Source organism: Eutrigla gurnardus, assembly GCF_963514095.1.
Source record: "Eutrigla gurnardus genome assembly, chromosome: 12".
NCBI lineage: Eukaryota > Metazoa > Chordata > Actinopteri > Perciformes > Triglidae > Eutrigla > Eutrigla gurnardus.
In genome coordinates this window covers 27,196,554-27,218,656 of record NC_139926.1, presented here as the reverse complement: position 1 = coordinate 27,218,656, position 22,103 = coordinate 27,196,554, and the positions used below count along the sequence as shown (strand labels likewise).

The window sequence follows — 22,103 nt, the reverse complement described above, 5'->3', positions numbered from 1 at the left end:
GCTTTTGGTTTGGCTCGCTCACGTGATCTCACGGCCACATCGACCCCAACGCCTCATCGTAGCATTCTCGCTTCTTTGGGTGCAAAACGCACTCATACACTGGAGGAGGTTTCCCCACCCTGAACCTGAACCCTTGACCTCATCGAGGGGTTGGGAGACCTGATGAGGGACCTAAGAGCTCTTATGGACGGACTAGTGTTTTCACATCCACAGTACTGTAATTATGGGGTGGAAACGCCAAGTAGAGCTCCAGTCTGAACAGCTGGGAGACGGTGGAATGACGTCACCCGTACGAGCCTGAAACAGAGATTTTAGAAGAGTTCATCTTCTTGCTGCCATCCATCAGTGGAGCAAAGAGGATGCTGGTTGCCATGAGGCATTTTTTTTCATGGAGGCCTTTTATTGCAGAATGAGCGATTTAACTACATTTTAAAATGTACCATTGAAGTACAATTGAATGACTTGATGTTTCCTTTTTTACATACAAATACTTCTTTATTTAAGAAGTACTTTGGAAGGCAAGTCTACCACATTTACTGCCAACTAAAGATACATTACACATTTTACTACTAGTACTACTTCCAAGATGAGAATACATGCTGTCCTTTTAATAGAACACTAATACTATGATATATATAATTGTTTCAAATCGGTTCATAAGACATTTTACACGTTTTACTGGAGTATTTCTTTTTTTACAACCTTTACTGAAGGAAAATATTTGGGTATTACTTCTGCCAATGTTTAAGTACAATTTTAAGGAACTACTTTTACTCCCCCGGTCCACCTTAAATGACCCATGTGACCACTAATCCTCTCTTCAGGAACTTGTGGTCGATCCCTGCTTTGTCCCTCATTGATGGATGGAAGTCAAGAGGTTCAAGAATCTGAAAATTGATTTTCACGCCGTTTTGGAAATGAATGGAAGTCAACGGAGCCGCAGGACAAATGATTCTTCATCTGAAATGATTGGACTTTAACTTGCTTGAGTGCTATTGTACTGCTATGTGATGAGACTATAATCGACTCACAAATCACAATCGAACTTAGATCCTCGACAATCTGATGTGTAGTTGGGATCAAATGTGAGCTATTCTTTAAAACTAGAATAATTGGACTCCTTTTTAATGCGCTCAGATGCAGCGTAGTGACATTATTTGACCAAATACTGTATTTATGCTTCTGCACTGTTTTCAGCATCTTTGCACCACAAATCTTCCCTCACCGATGAGAAAACCTCACAGGGGATCTACTTCCTGACCCTCCACGGAGGAGCAGCAAACATGGGTTTTATTCTTAGTTGCATCGTTACGACACGGCCGGAGGGAAACCACTAGCCGCTCGGCTTTTAGTGTAACTCAGGTGGAGGGTGTGAAGGCCTCGCTGGTGTTCCTGCTTTTAGCACTCCGGACGTGTCAAAACGTCCCATTTGAGGTGCCAGTGCATCATCACACGTCTGGTCTACATGGGTGGGGTTCCACTAAGAGCCGGCAGCAGGGTGCTCCAGATAAACGCTCACATGTATCCCATCATGCAGCTGGAGGACGTCGTTATTAATGCATAAATGACAGATCTAATCGTTATGAATCCAGGAAGCAGCCGGGTTGGGGGCGACTTTCAAACTAAATGTGTTCAGATCGTAGGAAGTGGACGTCGTCATGGTGACGTCACACATCGGTTTGCTGACTACGGCCACGTTCGGCATTTTGGCACTTGCCATCTTGGATTGACAACCAGGGAAGGAAGTGACCATATATGGGACTGTGGAGGAGCGACGGGTGGATCTGATGCCCGAGCAGCACCTTTACTGGATCTGGATCCATGTGGATTCTGGTGTGAAGCTGCTAACAAAGTTAGCTTCACGATTCAAGGTTCAACTTTACAGCTAAGTGTTAAAGTCATCTTAGTAGCTAACTAGCATTGGTAGCGTGGTAGCGACCTGTCAATCAGCAGGTAAGCCCCGCCCCCTAAAGCATCCCCTTACACCCCCCACGATGTTTTCTAGTTTTCATTAGTACTTTGCCTTGTGTGCTAAGTGTTAGCATGCTAAAACACAGTAGCAGTTCACCACAACATCTACCATACAGTCTGGACAGTTTTGGTGTAAATTGCGTAGTTTTTGAGATCGGCCGCAAAGATGTGAGCCTAAAAACTAAATTTCAAAAATACTAAATTTTCGGCCTTTCGTGACTCGGATCCTTTGTGTTAATTCACGTTGTGCCCACTAGAGGTGCCAGAGAGGAGCCGGTTCCTGGGCCAAGTCATCGAGACTTAAGAAGGATGACGGTCCTTTTAAGTGCACCTGAATGCAACACACACAAAACATCTTTCTGGGGGTTTTCTAGTAAATCTGTGATTTCAGAAGCAATCCAACTGACTATCAACGTTGTTTGGACCAAAACCACTCGGACCTTGTTATTTATCTCATTCTTTCCCAAAAAGCAGATAACCAATAATCACAGTAAGTGCATCTGTCAGACGAGTGTGGCTTTACAGCCCTCCTGCCACCGGCGTATGGAAGCGACGTGTTGATGGAGACGTCATGTGATCTGGCAGTAGACCCGAGCCCCTCACAGTCAGACCTGGTCCCTGCTTTGTGCTGGTTCCTACTCTCCTCTGACAGCGCTTCCATGTTCAAGGACCAGACCCTCGCCGCCACCCCACTTCCCAGCCCCCCCCCCCCCCCCCCCTCCCCCTCATTTCTGTCCATTAGCCATCCAGAGGGGGAGGCTGTGCTCAAAACAAACAACAACAAACAAAAGACCAAAGTGGTGCGAGGAGAGCGGAAGGGGAGGGGGGACTTCTGTGTGAAATAATTGCGAGGAACAATTTCAAACAGATGTCTGTTTGGACTTGGCCCTGCAGCCCGCGTCCCCGTTAAATATAGTGATTTGATTGGAAAACAAGCGGTGTGAGGTGGGCTGGCGGCCAGCCGGACCATTTGGGGGGCTCTCTAATGACCCCCGAGGGTCGAGGGGTCGCCGGAGTAAAAGCAGATCAGAGAGGATGTGGGGCCGGCGGCCAGGACAGGGCCCATAAATCTCCCCCGCTCTCAGAGGAAGCTATCTTTTTTCACTTCGCCATCAGAATTAAAATACAATCACAATCGTCACATTGTGCTCCCCCAACAACCCCCCCCTCCCCCGCCGGCGCGCTGGAGGTTATAACTCAGAGCCGGCGGACAGAGTGGGGGGGTCGGGGGTCGGGTGGTGGTGGACTTTCGGGAGGGAGGTCAACGGGGTCGTGTATTTTGGGCTTGATGAGAACCGCTGTTATTCAACTCTTTGACTCTAAAGAAGAAAAACACTTGAATCAAACTTTCTACCAACGAGTCTGACGCCGACGCCGGCCCGTGATGTCACACAGCTGACCCGGAGTTTTCCTCCCGATGTTCAGCCGGCTCAGCGTTTTAATGCACAGCTGCACTTTATGGCTGGAGAAGATCGGGATCGAGTTCCTCCGCTGACCGACCGAAGGAACTCTAAATACAGAACAAATCATAAAAACTGCTCAAAGGAAGAGGGAGTCTTTCCTGCAACAAAGGTCTTAGTCAGACGTGAGTCACGCAGCTCTGATTGGCTCTCGCTCCGGCAGGAAGTTGCGTCGTCACCCGGCCGCGTCCTCGTCAATAACACTGATTGATTAGGTGTTTTTATCTTGACTGAATCATCTCTGGGAGACCGTGATCATCTTATTTAAAATGGGATTATTTTTCAAACAGAAAAAAACATATTATTCTTAATAATGTGAAGTGATTCCAGAATGTTTTAGAGCCAATTTAAGAGTTTTAAGTATATTTTGGTGATTATCAGGATGATATTTTTTAATTATTTTGGCAAACGTGACATAAAATGTTCACATTGTCTCACGTCTGTCTGGTTTGATTATTTAACAGATTCATTTTTAAAACATATATAAACAGTACTGTCTGATTATTAATTAATAATTTCATCATTTGTGACTGCGGCTGTTCTTGCATGTCAGTTTGAAATCACGTTGCATCATGGGTAATGCAGGCCTCAGGTTTTGACAAGAAGCACATATGTGTCTCTGGTTCTGCTTCTTTCTTTGCAGAAACAAACAGTGGAGTGCTCTTTTCATTTCACTGTTTTACTTTGTGATATTTACAATCTTCTGAGGTTGCGATAAAAAACTGTTGCTAGTTTAACATTTTTATTTATATATTACTTTTTAAATGGTCCTTTATGATCTTCATAAAAAGATGTGTTCTATACGTGATGCAATAAAATAAATGATGATTCCAGTATGTTTCAGAGTAATATGGGGATATGAATAATTTAGTCCAGGATCATCTAAACTCCCAGCTCGGCTCTGAAACCGGGACAGAAACAGGAGACGTGATTTATCAACTAAAAGATGCGTCTGAGGAGGTGAAACGGCGTGATGGGAGGAGTCTGTGGAGTCAGCGGCGTGCAGGAGCATGAGGAGGTGCTGGTGGGGATTCATATGGACGAACCAACACGAGCCGCCTGCTGCTCGGGCTTTTCTACACGGAGCACACCGGCCCAGGTGTGTCACATGATGCTGATTACCCTCCAATCAGTCTGCAGACGGAAACCAGCCGAGGAGCCAATCAGAGGGGGCCGTCACAACCTGCATTTCTTACCTTTAACTTCCCTCTCAACAATAAAAGTCCACTTCTAACTTTCAGCGTCTTCTCTAAGTTTGACTTTGATCAGAAAACATCGGCTGATTTTATCCGAGTTTCCTGCTTCTGCTTTATTATTTTAATCTTGCTAATCATATAATTTTATAATTTATTTATTTGTTATTATTTTCTCCCTGTGAAGCATTTTGTTTTGTTAAGTGCTGTATAAATAAAGTTTGTGAAAAAAGATAATCATCAAGCAGTTATTTTAATTTGGACCAAAACAAGCAAGTACCGGTAGATTATTTGATAATTAGCTCAACAGGTCAAATAAAAACCCACATTCTTATATTAACATGTGTTTGTGTCAAAGTGCCGTCTTTATGAGCAAAATGTGAAGCATTTTTGTGAAACAATTATTTATTTTGTCCGAAAAAACATTGTTTCAAAAGAGAATTTGATCAGCTGGGGAATAAATTTAATCTGGTTATTTTCAATCCTCAGATTTATCTCTTTGGCCTAAAAAAAGAGATATTAACTGACCAACTAAACAGGATGTCTGGACGTGATGTGGTTTGTGTTCACAGTAATAAATAAATAAATCACATTTGCTTCATTAAAAGTGTGTATTTTTATAACTTTCAGTAAACTTGACAATCGTCTTCTGTCCGTCCTGGAGGAGGATCGTCTTCAGCGTCTCCGAGGTTTCTTCTTTTTTCTTCAGTCAAAATGTTTTTCAGATTGTTTTTTACCGACTGTAAAGCCGTCTGAGGCTACATAAATAAAATATTAGAATTGAATAACTACATTATTAAATAAGGCTTGTTAACACAATGCTTTAGTACAATGCACTTCTGGATACTGAGTTTTAGGTTTCCTACTTTGCTATTTGTTAAATTTTAACGCATTGATGAATTTAATCTGATCAGTGGAATAAAATCTAACGTGAGTTATTTCATCTTATTTCATGTCTGGACAGTCAGAAACACAAGTCAGTCATTTCTGAGCTTGTGGCGCCCCCCTGTGTGTGATCCAGGTAAGAGCATCCTTCACTGGCCCTCATCGCTTCATATTTAGTGACACATGTAAATCTAAAAAAGTGGGCTTTGATTAGACCCCTGAACGTTTTCCTGCCTCTAAAAATACATAAACGTGGTTGATAATAATAATAAATAATAAATGTTTTATTTTGAAACATGAGCCAAATGTGAAGCAATTTTGTTAAACACTTTTTTTTGTCCTGAATTTTTATTTTAAAAGTGTGATATTATATCAGCTCGACTATTTGATCTGAATGTTTTCTTCTTTTATTCCTCAGATTTATTTCTATTATTTGTGATTTCATCACAATCTTCATTATTTTACAGCGTGGGCTACAGATAAGAAGCTTGACCCAAACTATCTCTAAGATATTGAGCTGACAACCTTAACTACATGTTCATATATGTGTTCATTTATAACTAAATAGTTAAATAAAGCATGAAAATAAAACATTGTAGCACAAGTTTTAGGTCAGTGATGTGTTTCTGTTTGATTGGAAAAGAAGCAACAATCCGAGAAGCCACTGGAAACAAAAAGCCGTTGATTGGCCGAACCATCCTTCAATCAAACTCTTAGAGCCGGTCGAGAAGAGCGGAAAAATATATTTTCCATCGATATAACGAACGCCAATGAAGCATCATTTCATTGAGTCCAAAGCTTGAACCACACCAAAGGTACAAACTGTTTGATTAAAATCAGATCAGTTTATGAATAAACACACAAAATCATAATCAAGAAAATAATCTGTAGCGTATTTAGAAGTAGATGATGTTAAATTCAAGAGTTGTTTTACGTATGTGACATTTTTTTTCAAAATGTTGATTAAAAGTTTGAAACACATCAATCATACACAAAAAACACATCTTACACGGTTGTTCAAGTATGTCATTTTTATTTTTATAAATCAAATTGTACCATGCAGATTATTTCATTTCGTGGAACAATATTATTCAATTGCGGTAGAACACATTTACTTCATTAAATCAGAAGGTAAATGTTGAATTCGCTCTCAGGCGTCATAATTTGGCTTTTTTTTTCATAATAACAGGACTCATTTAACAATAGTATACAAGTATAAAAAAAATACATTTTTCAAGAAGTTTGAGCATTGTTGTTTAAGACTGCTTATAAATGTTTCCCCCCAACAAAAACAAGGGTATCAGTGCGATGTGCAGAGCCAGGTATGCACACAGAGAGGTAGCATAGCATGACATTCATTAACGATGCAACTCAATTCATTTTTAAATGTAAACCTCCGACCCACTTCTTAAACACTAACAGTGCAACAGCTGATCCCTTATAACGAGGTTCCCCGTTTTGATCAATAACAGCTGACTGGCCCTCAACATGTTATGTAGTTAATTACCAGGATTGATTGAGGTTGATTTCTGTCACTTGAGAAAATTAGCTGTAAATAGAAGCAAAGCTAACATTGTTGAACTCATTATTATCAACGGGAAAGAATATGATATATAAGGAATAATCACTCATTGCTCTGATAACATCAACAGAAATTAATTTGACAGAAATGCAATTGCAAGCGAGCATTAATTAGTCATGGAATCAATTTCCACCCATTTTTTTTGCTCCCAACACCCATGACTGATTCTACCACGAGTCCAGCAGTATGTTGGAACAGGCTTCTCTCAAAGTTTAGTTGATGTCGAGTGCGACAGGGCCTCTGATGGTGAAGCCGGTGAAGAAGGACACTCTCGAGCCCTGGCCAAGCCCACTGAGCTGACTGCGAAACATCGGGGAAATTTCCAACTTCAGATCTGGGATGCAGGTATCTACCAGGATCGAGTCGTTCTTCACCTTGCCAGTGGCCCTCCAGAGACGCGCCTCCACCTTCTTCTCTTGCCATATTTTGCCATTTTCCCACATGGAGGTAAACTCCTCCGGACCACCCTGGATGCAACATTTGATTTCCCTTAAGGGTATCAGTCGTTGATAGCCCGGCTTCCTCCCCAGCAAGAAATGGACAATGGGCCTCTTGTTGTTGTACACTCCCTTCATCTCATTGTGATACTCGTTCCTCATCTGTGAGATGTACACCCCCACATTTTTAGATGCAACCCCGTCCGAACGGTGCTGCTGAGGCCACAACAGCACGACTGCAATGAAATGCAGCGGCAAACTCTCACTCATTGGGATTGGCTCGTGCAGAACTTGGCAAAGGAGCTCAATTAGCTTCTGGTAGGGCTGAATGTGTGGTGATTCCAGTTTGATACAACTCAACACAACATTGACGTAGATCCAGTTGATTCTCTCCTTCACAGTCGGCCTGTGTTCAGGCGCACAAACAAAAACGTACAATCTGGCGATCTTCTTCATTGCTTCAGGTCCGATGTCCTTTGAGAGCCAACTCAGAATCCCAGAGGAGGTATCAGCTTTCTGCATCTCCAGGTATTGTCTTGCTTCGTGTAGTTTCAGCATGTTATTCATGGCTTTGTTCCTCAAAAGAGTTGCAGAATCTGTCCTGCAGAAAATCTTGGTGTACTCCAGGAAACATCTGAAGAGCTCCTTTTGTTTTACTTGCTCACGACAGTCTTTCATTCCAGATCTGGAGCCCAAGTTCACGTAAAAGGTGTCAAAGAAGTCAAAGTTACACTTCATCCTGTATCTGAGGTTGTGGAGTAGATCCTCAAACTGTTTGAGGATGAAGTAGTAGCGCGTGTGCTTGTTGTGACGTTTATCATTTGTCTCCACGACCTGTAGCTTCACGCTTCCAGAGAGGACCTCGCTCATTATGTCATGGCGGACATTGTCTGAAGAAAATATGGGGGTCTTTGCCAGCACTTTAATGACAAGTACTCCGACCTGAATTTCTCCCAGGCACCCTGCTGTATTAAAGGGGCATACTCGTTGATATGACTCCTTCTGTGCAAGGCTCTGAGTTTCCTTGAATCCATCTATCGCTGACTGGGCCATTTTGAGAAACGTCTCCAATTTTTCAGGACTCATGAGTTCATTCTTGGAGTTTTCAATGGAATTCTTCAGCTCAAACTTGACAACTTGTGCCGATGTGTCTGCGAAATATGAGCTGTCTTTGGAAAGAGCTCTTGCTCTCAATGCCCAAACTCCGGCCTCTGAGAAATCCTTCTTTTTCAGGTAATAGTACCGGGCTAGTAACTGAGAGACAACGGCATCTTTCTCAAATCTTTTTGATGCATTTTGGAGCACTAGCTCTTCCAGTCCCGGTGTTTCACTCGCAATGTCTTGAATCAGTGGAGAGAAGTGAGATTCCTCCATGGAATAATGTCTCTTCACCAAAATGTGGTGAACATTCTGCAGGAGTATGTCTTTGCCCTGTGTGCTCTCATAGAACGTATCAGAGGTCAGCAGAAGGTTGATAATCTCAGCTTTGTTCACATTGTGTGTGGTTGTGAGTTCCTGCAAACAGTGCTTTGCGATACTTGAATGGATCACTTTAACGGCTTTGAAAACCACCGAACCCTCAACGGTGCAGGTGGTGAGCAGAGTGGAAAACTTCCCAAATCCGTCTTCCACTTTCACGGTTCCACAAACTGGTTTTGGTAGAAGCCCGAGAAAGTCCTCACACAGAGAGACGGAGAGAGAGGCGCCCTTGCAGTAAATGTTCATCAGAGCTAAAATGGCCAGGAGCTGTGCAGGTTTCTGATTGATGTTGAAGCTTTTCAGGGTGTTGCGGGCCACACCCTGAACATACTCCGGCTTAAAGTTCTTCTTCATGATCATGAACCCGTAGAACGTGTCCGCATTCTTGTGCGCTTTCTCTATTTCTATGAGTTTTTCCTCAAACAGCTTCTGCTCCGTGTCGGACAGCTTGTTTCCGATGAACACCGTCTCCTCTGTTGCTTCAGTCTGCTCAGAGGACTCTGACATCATGCAGTTCAGGAGGATCACCTGTGCCGACTTGGACGGAATGTCTTTCTTTGCACATTCTTTTTCAATGAGTTGCTGCAAGTCAAACACCTTTTCCTTATCATCGAAGTCATCGATCATCAGCAAAACGGGGACCCGTGGTAACTGCTCACCGTGGTCATACATTAAAAGTTTGACCACTTGACTGGTGACCTCGGCAAGGTCAGCGGTGGGGTTTTTGAGGACAGCACAGCGGAACCTTTCCCGGAGGGCCCATAAAGTATGCATCGCCAAGGTGGTGCCGCCACATCCAGGTACATGCATGAGGTTGAACAGCACACAGGCTCTTCTCTGGGAGCACAAGTCCGGTACGACAGTGTTTATGATAAAATCAAACTTGTCTCGTTTGATGAATGCCATGGATCCGGGCTGCTCTGAGAAATAGAAGTTCCACCAGGACACTTTTCCTCCTTTGTAGAAGTTCTCTTCGATGACGAGTTTGTCCTCGTTTCCTCCTTCACATTGGTTCACGCACAGGATCTCCAAGGTGTTCAGGCTACGCTCCACTTTCTTTTCAAAGAGCACGTTGCTCCCCCCTCCACAGGACAGGAAACGGCTGGATCTACGGTTCTTTGACAAAAGACTAAGGACGGTGCCATTGACTTCAGCAAAACTGAGCTCATATATGCATCTACGAGCGATGTCGATGCCACACCGAGCGTCAACTAGGTCCGTCCAGGAGGTGAATGCGTTTTCATTGCAGCATATGCAGAGGATTTGATCTGTGCCTCTGAGTTCCTGCCAGAATGTGCTGAAAGTCTCGATGAGAGGGTCCATCTTCTCGCTCACTGTTGACCAAAGTAAGAAAATGACGAGGAATCTCTTGTTTGGAAGCACGTCTTTCCGGCACAAGAAAGAAATCACATCTCGGACAGAGGCTCCCTTGTCCATCAGCCACTCGTTTGCATCCGAGGGCACCTCTTCCTCGATCCCTCCGTTGCAAAATACCCAGCTGGTGGTTCGGGTTAAATTCAACTTTTTCTTTATGTCCTCAACTCCTTCTGTGATTTTGTACTGAGCTGGTAAATGGACATTTACTGTGCTCTGCTGTTGAAAGTGACCCTGCAACCCATCTTTAGCCGATTCCGGATCAAAGTCTAAAACGGCTATCGGGTTGAGCTCGACAAGAAATCCCAACGACTCAAAGTGGCTTGAATGTGACTTGTTAGTTACTATCACATACCATTCAAAGTGTGACTTATCCAAAGAGGTCGATCCACCAGTTATCATATCACTTAATCTGGAGCCTTGCGTGCTGCTTTTTATCACACTGAGGTGCTTCTCTTCAGCTTGTTTTCGGAGTTGGGCTCGCTGGGCCATACCCTCAACAAACTGGTTGTACTCAAACATCGGTTTGGCAGATGTGGTCGGTGCGAGGAGATCCCTGCTGCTGCCGCCGTCTCGGACATAGAATTGCTTCAATGGTTTTTTGTCAGGTGTGGCCGTTTCTTTACCTTTTGATTTTTTCTTGGTGCCTTTGGATTCCATGTTCAAAGTGTGGTAGATGTTTTCTGCGCACACCGTCGAGTCGGGTACTACGTCCACCTCGATCACGTATTTGTCACACGATGTCTCGTTCCTGCTGAGAACGCCAACGAATCGAGGAGGTTTGATGCAACTTTGAGCGGTCTGTTTGTGTTTATGCTCAAAATGATGATCGATGGCAGGTTTTAGTTTCTTCGCGTAATCCTCCCTGTCCTTCACGGCCACCCCCAACACCTTACCGTGGCAGTGCTTCGGCTCGTCTCCTATTCCAAAATGTATGGTGCCGTTGGTGCGGCTGTTCATGCAGGCGGCTGCAAAGCGAACTACCTCTTCTGTTAACCTGCCCATTGTACTTTCGTCTGTCGTGCTGTTAAAAGCCTTATACTCGTGGCAGGGTTCAATAAAGTCTGAGGGACCCGATTCTGTAATATCCAGAAAGCTGCCCTCCTTGTATCTGTATGTATCGTCATACCTAGCGAATGGATAAGGCTTGCATGGTCTTTCGGGCTGATTCGTAGAGCCAGTTGGCTTCTCTTTCTCTAATTTAACTACCTTATCTCGGGCATTAATGATAAGTTTTGCCGGTCCGAGTTTCACACCAATTTCTTTCAAGTCTGCTGTTTCTAAGACAAGAAGACTGGGTCCGTTAATGTCCTCCTGAAACAGGATCTCAGCAACCCTGTCATCCACATCATCCAACGAGAGAGCCCATTCTCTCACTTGATCTTTACTCCAGTCCTTGATGTCGGGTGGCAGATCCTCCTCCTGGCTCTGAAATACAAATCGCTGTTATATATTTTTTAGGGCTGTAAAACAATCAAACATTTTTAATCAGATAAATCACAGGTATCTGTGGATTAATCGCAATTAATCATCATTTGTAAATAAACCCCTAAAATTCACATCTTGTCTGTATATTGTTGTGGGAATGGAAAGATTGATAGAATGACAGAAGGTGTATATGAATTTGAAGCCTTGACAAATATGGATGCACCAATACCACTTTTGTTTGTAAAGTACTTACATTTCAGTACTTGCTAATACCGAGTACTACTCTACACCTATTTTTCTTTTTCTCTGGTCTCTACACCTATAAACTGGTCCTCCCTGAGCCTGTCAACTCTCAGGATGAGGAAAACAAGCAATTCCTGCATGGTCTCTGCAGCCCCCCCACTGGTACAACGGGGCTCCTACAGTTCAGATTCAGCTCCTTTCGTTACGTAACGAAAGGAGTCATTTGCATAAGCCGAACTCCTCTGCACGATGAAAGGAGATATCCGAAAGGGGGGCGTTTCGCAACACAGCGCAGAGAGCCAGCCCGACAGTGCGGACGGAGAGAGCTGACAGACAGCGCCGACCGGAGAGAGCGCGGACGGACAGCGCGGACCAAGAGCGTGGACCAACAGTGTGCATGGACTGACGCCGCGCACAGAGAGTGCGGACCGACAGCGCGCACGGACCGACAGATCTCCAAGTAGGCGATGACAGACGGAGCTCATTAGCATTTAAAGGTGCAGACACAGAAACAGCCTGTTCTCAGGAGAGCTCATTTGAGCAACTTTTAGACAGCTGGAATTCAGGACCACAGATGGGTTTGGGGCGATGCATATCGAAAACAGTGTTGTTGGACCTCTGACAGCTGTGTGGAATTGATGTAAAACAGTATAATATGGGACCTTTAAAAGAAATATTAAAGATAAAAAGCTAAGAGACTCAGAGGAGCAGCTTGTCACTTAAAGGAGAATACTGCTGGTCCACCTTAAAGGTCAGTCCACCTTAAGTGTTCCTGAGCTGGAGGAGCCGGAATTGTTGCTAACTTCAGGGCTCACTTCCTTTACTTTCATTATCAGCTGGATGACAACAAGACAGGAACTTAGCTTGTGACTAGTTGTAGCATTTATTCACGACAAATAAGCCGAATGCGCTGCTACGTTAGCGGCGTAAAAAAATAATTACCTGTATTCCACAAATCTGCATTAACGCGTTCATTTTGACAGCCCACATTAGCAACTCACTTTACTGCACAGTTACATGTTGATGACCATTCAGTGTTTCTGCTGTTATTTACCTTCACTCTGCCGTCGTCCGCCATGACAGCATCGGCGTCTTCTCCACAAACGTAGATCACTAATGCCAGAAAAACAGTTCAATAAGAGAAGAGCGCTTCACGGTGGAGGACTGTCTACTGTTCAGGAAGCACACAGAGGAAAAAAGATTTCAGCTTTACCTTAATGTTTCTTCTCGTCCACGAGGGCTGGCTCACTTCTCACAAATCCAGACCACTAATGCTGCAAAACAGAGAGAAAATATGAACATACGTATGAAAAGATGATTCAGCATATTCAGGACACTGATATAACATCTGTAATGGAAATGTCTAGATAAAAGATCATAAAGACCCTTGCTTTAGAAAGTGGGATGTATTAAATAAGTGTCAGAAATACGATTCGACCAGAACACCAAAACATGAACAGAAGGTGAACCGAGCGTTCCTTTTGCTCGTCGTGCACATTTACTCCACTCTGATGATAGAATGGCAGCCTCGTGTGAGGAACGTGTTTGTGCCGCTAGAAATACATGGGAAGACATATTGCATGTGTGGATGTAGTGAGAGGACAGGAAGAGATACTCTTAGCAAAAAGACACAAATGTGTTGTCATTAATTAGCCTTATAGTCTATACTGCAACAGTTCTGATGATTCGGTAACAGGTGAGGGTTTACATATTAACAGCTAGAACTAGGGGGGGGGGGGCGATCCAATATTAAGATATTAAGATAGGGGATCAGAAAAATTAACAGTTCCACGGGCCGATTGTTTCTTTTTAAATGAACGTTTCCTCTAACATTACTCTCAACACGTTGTCAAGAGTCTCTGCTGTGTTTTAGTGTAACACACACACACACACACACAGTGATGTGCATAGTCACGTCGAAGACGTTTCATCAGAAACGTTCAGAAATTAACTAAAAATGAAACTTAAATAGGCGAGTGGATGGGGGGGGGCATGGAGAAGTTGCTCTACCAGGAAGAAGAAGCTGCTTTACGGTAAAGTCATGCAGCAGGTTCGTTTCTCTAGCTGTGGGCTCTGGACTCTGCGTGACCCACTAACATGGTTGTATATGTTTGCTGAAAAGCTACTACTTTACTCAGACGAGGGTCTAACACTTGTTCTATTTTTAGCTCTTACTTTATCGGCAATGATACGTTGTGGTTTCTTTGTTTCTTTCTTTAGTCTGCTAAATGACCTAAATGCAAATGTTGGTGTGACGTCATGAAACGTCACAGTGTGAAACAAAAATCTAAAAACCTCAAAGTCGAGTTAAAGAGGCCATGAAGCTCTTAATGGGTCAGGACCAGAACCCAGGTGGGACCCGGGTCTGACTCCCTCAGTGTCATGAACCTTGGCTGCTTCCTGGTTTTCATCCTCCTAAATAAACTTTAATAAACCCTGAAAACCTGCTCTTACCTTAAAAACAAGACTTCACATTTACATTCAGAGCATTTAGCAGAGCTTTTGTCCAAAGAGACTTATTTGTGGAAAGAAAGAAACCACAACATATCATGTTAACACTCATTCTCTTCCTCTTACTGTGTGCGTTTGGATGTTTTATCTTCTCATCCCACTTCTTTTCTTCCTTTATGTATTTCTACTGCACTCTTATTGTACTTTTAGGAGTATTATTAGTTTGCATCCCTGTATTGTTCCGTGACGCACTTAAACATTGTTGATCCTTACAGATAAAGTTCATGAGGAAATACGGATTCTTATTAACGGGTTATGAACTAGCAGCAGCTCTCCCACACAAACACACTCACCAAAGGGGGGCAGACTGAAGCGGACTCTCCGGGCTCTGCTGCGGGGTCCTGGATCTGGACTCCTCCGCTCCTCTTCACGCGTCTGCTGGGATGCAGGTGAGGGATCGGAGTGTTAAGGTGTTAAGGTGGCCTTTCGGTTCGCAGGAAACGAAACCAAAGCAACGCTGCAGCTTGACCAACCGACGGACGCAGCGGCTTCTAGCCAATCAGAGGCGGAGCAGGGCGGGACTCGGGAGCGCGCAGCCTCTTAAAGCTGCATCACCGAGTTTCTGCAGCTGGATTTTATGTGGATGAAAACGTGCTGATATGTCTCTGAAACCGGAAATCACAGCTGTGGTCAAAACGTCTGCAGATGAGACGACTTTATTATAATATATATAAGTACGACAAATGTTGTTCACGTTGTGAAATGAGAGTTGCCGGCAACTAGACTTAATATAGGGAGTGGACGTTGCCATGGTGACATCACCCACAGGTTTGTGGGCTTTGGTTTTGAGGCCTTGATATCAGCATTTTGGCCGTCACCATCTTGGTTTATTGCAACCAGTAGAAGGAAGTGACCATATTTGGACTGTGGAGGAGCGATGGGTGGATCAGAGCGGCACCCTTACTGGATCTGGATTCATGTGGATTCTGGTGTGAAGCTGCTAACAAGGTTAGCTTCATAGTTCAAGGACAACTTTACAGTGTTAAAGTCATCTAGTAGCTAACTAGCATTGGTGGCGTGGTAGCGACGGTAGCATGGTAGCAACGGTAGCATGGTAGCGACGGTAGCATGGTAGCGACGGTAGCGAGGCCGTGGTAGCGATGTCTCTATAAATAAATACAATAATAAAGAAATGTAGACATAAATGCCTCAATCATTGAATAAAAACGCAGCCTTATATGAACATGAATAAATATGCATAGAAATATATATATTTATATATATACATAATATTAATTGCCCAATTACATATTTATAAATTCTATTTTTTTCATATTTAATTATTAACTAATTTCATTATTTTGTCCCTATAATTCATTTGAAAACAAAACCATAGCAACAATAAAGTCCCGGTGAAGAAAATGGAGCAGTTAGCCTTTAACATCTCCAGTTCATACGGTCGCTATAGTCGCTAGCTAGCTGAGCAACATTTCCACTGACACACATGACGTCATTGAGAGCGTCAATTTGACGATGAATGTATTTATAGAGACTTTTACGGTTTGTTGCTACGTTAACAGCTACTGTGGTGCTAACGTAGCAGGTGGCTCATGATTGGCTCTCAGGTGTGTGTGGGCAGGACCTGAATGCCGTGGCTCTGCCCCAGATCCCACCTCTAAATGAGCACAAACGACATCCATCTTTATATACAGTTTTACAGGTTCAAACACACCGTGGGCCAAAGTACACACACACACACACACACACATTACACTTCCTTGTGATGAAAATCGTGATGGGCATGACAACGTGCAACGTTTACTCTGCTTTATTATGGTGGAAGTCATTAACTTAGTAATGAGTAATACAGCAGAGGTTCATTCTAATTACAAGACAGCAGGAATCAGTAACTTAACAACACGAAGAAGAAACTGACAGAAAAGAAATTAGACACGACAAAGATCAACAGTAAACTGAAAGCTTCACAGCGTTTTAAAGTGCCGCAACTCTTATTAAAGGTGACATACAGGAGGACATATATACAAGCTGTACAATCCCACGGACTCTCACAGGAAACGGCGAGTCTCCGCCCGTCATTTCAACACGATGTGGAAGCCTTCTGTGTTTTCGTCTGAGGGAGCAGGAAACAAGCTGGTCACTCAACAGGAGGGACGCTGGATGCTTAAACGTCGACCGTTAGGCAGACTTACCTCGTGTAGTGCTGAGGACGAAGCTGCTCTCCTCCCTGAAGGTCTGCACCATCTGAAACACACAAACACAGCTCACGTCCAAAGTGCTGCATGTCGCCACCTGCAGGTCATCGTGGTGTATATAAATCCCAGTCTGACACAAGCATCCCGTTATAGCAGGTGTCAACGTTAGCCTCTGCTAGCATCGAAATCATTCTCTAAGCCGACGATACGCTCCATGTAGATAACGTACGATAAATACGTCAAGTGAGCGGGTGAAATCAGATCTTAACAATAAAAATTTGATCAAAAGCAATCAGGGCAGTGGGCGGGTCCAAAATCACAGAGCTCCCATTTGGAGACTGGCATTCCCGTTCCCGTGGGAACCGAGTACTTATAGTTATTTTAAGACAAACCACAATGTTTTTAATTAACTGAAACAAGCAGCGTTGCTGCCTAAACCATAGACTGTAGATGAGAAGAGGACGTCGTCATGGTGACGTCTCCCATTGGTTTGTGGACTACAGGTTTTGAAGTCTCGAGTCAGCATTTTCTCAATCTTGGATATTTTGCACCCAGAGAAGGAAGTGACCATATTTGGAGTGTGGAGGAGCAACAGGTGTATTCTTAGTAGCTAACTAGCATTGGTAGCATGGGAGCGACCTGTCAATCAGCAGGTAAGCCCCGCCCCCTAAAGCATCCCCTGCTTTCTGGTCTGGTGGACTCTAAACGGACCATAATGTACTAAATATACATCATGCTGGATTGAAGAAGACTTGAAACTAGAGATTGAGACCATAAACTCATGTTTACAATGTTTACTGAGATAATACATCAAGAGAGAAGTAGGACCATTTTCTCATAGACTTCTATACAAGCAGAGAGGAGTCGCCCCCTGGTGGCCAGCAGAGAGAAGTAGGACCATTTTCTCATAGACTTCTATACAACCAGAGAGGAGTCGCCCCCTGGTGGCCAGCAGAGAGAAGTAGGACCATTTTCTCATAGACTTCTATACAACCAGAGAGGAGTCGCCCCCTGGTGGCCAGCAGTAAAACAGGTTCAATGGCATGACGGGTGAGGTACCTCGTCGGAGACCAGGACGTGGATCCCGGTGGGTTTCTGTCGGTAGATGTGTGTGATCTGCTGAGGAGCGATGCTGTACAGCATGGCGATCTTCTCAGAGAGGTCCAGCAGCGTGAGCTCCTCCAGGTACAGAGCGTGGTAGACTAAAGACACGAAACCCTTTTAAAGCCAGATAAATTCAGCCGATGAGTATCAGAGTGATGTCATAGCGTTTACTCACTGTCTCCGCCCCCCGGCTTGATGGGAGGCTGGTGTCTGGTGTGCTGCTGACACACGTAGACGGTGAGACGGGGCTGTATGCACCTGCAGGAAGGTGAGCAGAGGCTGGGTCAGCGGCGTGAGGGCTTTTGAACGCATCGTAACTGACGGCGACGCAGAGGAGCGTGACATCATCACAGAGGGACGACGTCCAGAGAGGTCTGACTCTGAATCAGGTGATAATAAGTCGAACTTTCCTCGTTTCTGTTTTTTTTTCAATAACCAAACTAGATTGAAGCAACAGTAACCACGTCAATCACTGTCACTAATACCCCTTTTCAACTGGGGCCGGTTCGGAGCCCGTGCCTATAATCCCGAACCAGTTCTTTTGAGTTTTCGACAGCTGGCTCTCGGACCAGGAAAACTGGTTCCAGAGGGACACCGACTCTATGCTGGTCTTGAACCAAGTCTTGCTTATGTCAGGGGTCTGGGGGGCGGGGTTATGGTATACAGAAATGTAATGACGTGGCTCTCTGCGCTCTCTGGCCTATGGATAAGCTAACAGGTCCTGAGAAGGTCCAGCACCAGAACTGGAACTCGGTTTGGGTTGGTCTGAAAGGGGGTATGAGGCACCCAGCGACTCCTCTACTCGGCACAAACAGAAGCAGAACAAATCATTCCTGATGCGACCGAGCGCTTCGGAGGTGCGTTTGAATGTCTCACCTTCCTTTCATCGTGTTGAAGAGCCGAATCCCGTCGGCTGGACCGCAGATCTGGATTAAGTCCTCCCTGCTCATCCTCAACAGATCAGCACCTGCAAAACAACAGCACCACGTTCTATTCTGCATCCTTCCAGCTCAAAACACTTCCTGGGCTGTGGTGTGTTTGTACCTGAGAAGCTGCAGAAGAGCCGTGAGAAAGGTGAGAACCTGCAGCGGTGCAACCACTGCTGGGTTTCCTGCGGCGACGACGATGGCAGGAGGTCCTGCAGGGTCACAAACAACAAGATCCATGAAGTGGGTACAGAGGAAACAGCGACCGCTGCCTCCAAATAATAAGCAACACTTACATCAGAGCAGCCAGGCATCAGCAGCTCCCCCTGCTGGTTGGGAGAACAGTTGCTGCAGAAATGCCCACATGAGGAGAGAACAGATTTGGGGTCAGCTGAGGGGTTTTTGTTGGACTTCTATACAACCAGAGAGGAGTCGCCCCCTGGTGGCCAGCAGAGAGAAGTAGGACCATTTTCTCATAGACTTCTATACAACCAGAGAGGAGTCGCCCCCTGGTGGCCAGCAGTGAGAATGACAGTTTAAGGACCTTCAGCTTGGCTTTACTTCTGTCTAAATGCACGGCCAAGGACAAGCTCTGATAACAACACACACAGAGGGAAACTACCAGTGATGATATATTTACAAAGCTACTGAAACCCAGTCGAGATAAATTTAAAAACTGACTCACCCGTCCGTGAAAGTACAGGAAGTGGGTGGACTGTGGTAGACTGGCGACGGAGTGCTGCTGCTGCTGTGGCTGGTGAGGTTCAGGGCGTCGGGCCACGGGGAACACTTCAGAGAGAGAGAGAGACTCAATATGTTGGAGAACATGTCCAAATACGAACAATATCACCTTAAAGCTGCACTAATCTGTATCTGTACCTTTTTATGCCAACAAACGATCAAATAACACAGGATCCTCTTCCAGATATGTGGACCATCACGACCGGATACTGCTTCTCCAGGTTTAGTTTATAGCTGATGATGCTTATATACTGATATTTTTATGGAAATTATTTGAATGCAGTACTTTCTTCTATCAGAGTCCCGTCGTGGTTCGCAGGCGTGTCTTTGTTTTTAAGGACACACAGATGAACGGTTCCTGGTTTCAGCTTCAATCAGCTTTTTCAGGTTCCATCCAGACGAATGACAAACCAGATTAACAGCAGAGTGGAAACTGCTGAGTCACTCCACAGTAAAGTGATCTGAATCATTGACAGAAGTCGGCACAAAATGCCAAAAAAAACTTGGGAAGCAGCGAAGCCACATATTAACATCCGGTGATGCTCCGGTTTAAACTGTAGCGAAGTGAGAGGACAATAACGTACAGAAAGACGAAGTGTCCTCACCTCCTTCAGCAGCGTGGTCTCGTGGGACTGCTGGTACTTGTCCCGGTCCTGGGGGGCCTTCTTGTCCATCTTCTCTCGGTCCGTCTTCAGTTTGCGATCGGCTCCTTTTGGCTTCCGAAAAACATTGTACGTTAGGCGTCAGAAGGCTACAAAGTTACAAAGGTTTACGATATTGTAACTCCAGTAAGTACAGGTGGGACCCCTGAACTGGACTCTGTCTAGTACCCTCCCCCCTGTCATGTAAATTTACATAAGCGTGGCTGGCCAATCAGGACGTGCCTACCCAAACACATCTCCAGAGGGCTCCACCTGTGCTTATAGAACCAGGGTTACAATCGTAACCGTAGCTCTTAGTCACACAGGCTCCGCCCTCTGCTGGACTCTATGGGGTACAGTGGGAGGAGCCTCATGAATACACGCCAGGTTACTCAGCAGGCAAATCGCCCATAGAGTCCAGCAGAGGGCGGAGCCTGTGAACCAGGGTTACAAGATTGTAACCTCTGCCTATGTGTGGATAGGTACGACACCGGCGCCATGGCAACGGGACGGCGGGGACACACCTTGAAGACTTTGACTTGGCAGCTGGACGAGTGGACGTGCTCCATGTGCTCGCCTTGCTCGTTGGCGGTGAATGTGTCCACCTGGATCCGGAACGGCACGCCCTTCTCGCCGCCGTGCTTCCTGGGTGTGAACTCGGTGCTGATGCAATTCACCTGGATGAAGACCGAGGCGGTCTTGGCCGGGTCCCAGAGGAACTCGATGGTGTTGAGGTGCAGAGGGTGGGACCGCGGCTCCAGGATCCCCACGGACAACGGGATGTCTGCAGAGAACCGGAGAGTCCAGCTCGGGTTACTACTACATCACAGAACTAACCTACGTGGCGAGGTCACTGTGAGGTCACTGCATAACGGTGACCTCACAGTGACCTCGCCAGAACAACATCACATTATGCCGTCCAACCAATCACTATCAATCAGAGAAGCAGGTACATAGATGAATAGAGCAAGACATGGAAACAATGTCACCGGTCTACGTAGGGAGGGGGAGGTTTGTTCTGTGTTACCATGGAAACACAATCGAAGGTGAGCAGGTCAGCATCACCGTAAACACATCAGCAGACTCACCGATGTCCAGGATCCGGTCTCCGGGCCGGTTCCACCTCCAGCCCTCCAGCTGCTGGTGCTCCATGTACTGCAGCCGGCGGTCATGAAACACCACGCGTACGATGCTCTGTGGAGAGGCGGAGTCAGGTGTTTAGGGCGGCGCCGGGGGCGGCGGTCTGAGCCTCATTTAGTCAATCAAGACACAAGTGATGCAGATTCATTGGGCATCGAACACGAGTCATACTGAGCTGACTATGCAGAACCAATCAGGACTAAATCCTCCACATAGAGGAACAGACCCTGATGATGTCATCAGAACCACCCTGATGATGTCATCAGGAGACCTACACTTTTAAACATGTGGGCCTGTACTTCCTGCCCACTGGAGTGTTAAGGAGGATCACAATCCAGTTGCATTATGGGTAAGCTTGGTCTCCTAAAATGACGTTCCCACACAACGAAGCAACGAAACTGCAACTTACGTTTTCTGGGAAAAACCGAGCAGTCGCAGTTTCAATGAAACAAAGTACAGCCCGGTTTAAAACTATGAAGTTTAGCAAAAAAACATCCTCGTTGGGCGTAAAATATCTACGATGAATCAATGAAAATGTTGCAAAACATCATTCTAGGACCTTTTATGATGAGTTTCACTTTTATTGTTTAAAGTTCAAACTGTGTGGGAACGTTGTTTTCAGGAGAGCATGCTGGGAAACGTAGGATCCAGGATTCATTTCAGACTAAAAGTCCGGCTGTGTTTTGATTCAATCATTCGTGAGTCCTCTGACTTTAACAGCAACCTTTTGAAATCCTGCCAGGACAAATTAAATTAACAACCTGTGAGAAAGTGCAGCTCCGAGGTTTTATGGAGGGAGGCTCACGCTCGGCTGGACTCCAGGACTCGAGGAGCC

General features: G+C 45.1%; 3 protein-coding genes across 9 annotated transcripts in view; all 3 read right to left on the bottom strand.

Moving 5' to 3' along the window:
- clasp1a (cytoplasmic linker associated protein 1a) overlaps window positions 1–22,103 on the bottom strand; it is a 116,334-nt gene that overhangs the window by 18,817 nt on the left and 75,414 nt on the right. The window lies entirely within an intron of this gene.
- LOC311022538 (sterile alpha motif domain-containing protein 9-like) lies at window positions 6,521–14,992 on the bottom strand. The gene is made up of 4 exons (XM_084023848.1): window positions 14,857–14,992; window positions 13,266–13,326; window positions 13,107–13,165; window positions 6,521–11,809 (listed from the first exon to the last, which is right to left on the bottom strand). Exons 3-4 carry the CDS (start codon window positions 13,128–13,130, stop codon window positions 7,304–7,306), a joined length of 4,530 nt encoding a protein of 1,509 aa, XP_083879974.1. The 5' UTR covers window positions 13,131–13,165; window positions 13,266–13,326; window positions 14,857–14,992; the 3' UTR covers window positions 6,521–7,303.
- Window positions 16,280–22,103, bottom strand: part of tfcp2l1 (transcription factor CP2-like 1) — an 8,862-nt gene continuing 3,038 nt past the window's right edge. For 3 of the 7 annotated variants that reach the window (XM_084023229.1, XM_084023231.1, XM_084023233.1), the window contains 10 exons: window positions 21,217–21,322; window positions 20,653–20,912; window positions 20,093–20,203; window positions 19,432–19,535; window positions 19,043–19,094; window positions 18,865–18,958; window positions 18,697–18,787; window positions 17,996–18,200; window positions 17,776–17,918; window positions 16,280–16,765 (listed from right to left, as the gene is read on the bottom strand). In XM_084023229.1, the coding sequence (XP_083879355.1) occupies window positions 16,663–16,765; window positions 17,776–17,918; window positions 17,996–18,200; window positions 18,697–18,787; window positions 18,865–18,958; window positions 19,043–19,094; window positions 19,432–19,535; window positions 20,093–20,203; window positions 20,653–20,912; window positions 21,217–21,322 (1,269 nt within the window). In that variant the 3' untranslated portion in view covers window positions 16,280–16,662. The remainder of the gene's footprint in view (window positions 16,766–17,775; window positions 17,919–17,995; window positions 18,201–18,696; window positions 18,788–18,864; window positions 18,959–19,042; window positions 19,095–19,431; window positions 19,536–20,092; window positions 20,204–20,652; window positions 20,913–21,216; window positions 21,323–22,103) is intronic. The other 4 variants (XM_084023230.1, XM_084023232.1, XM_084023235.1 and 1 more) reach the window with 4 other exon arrangements.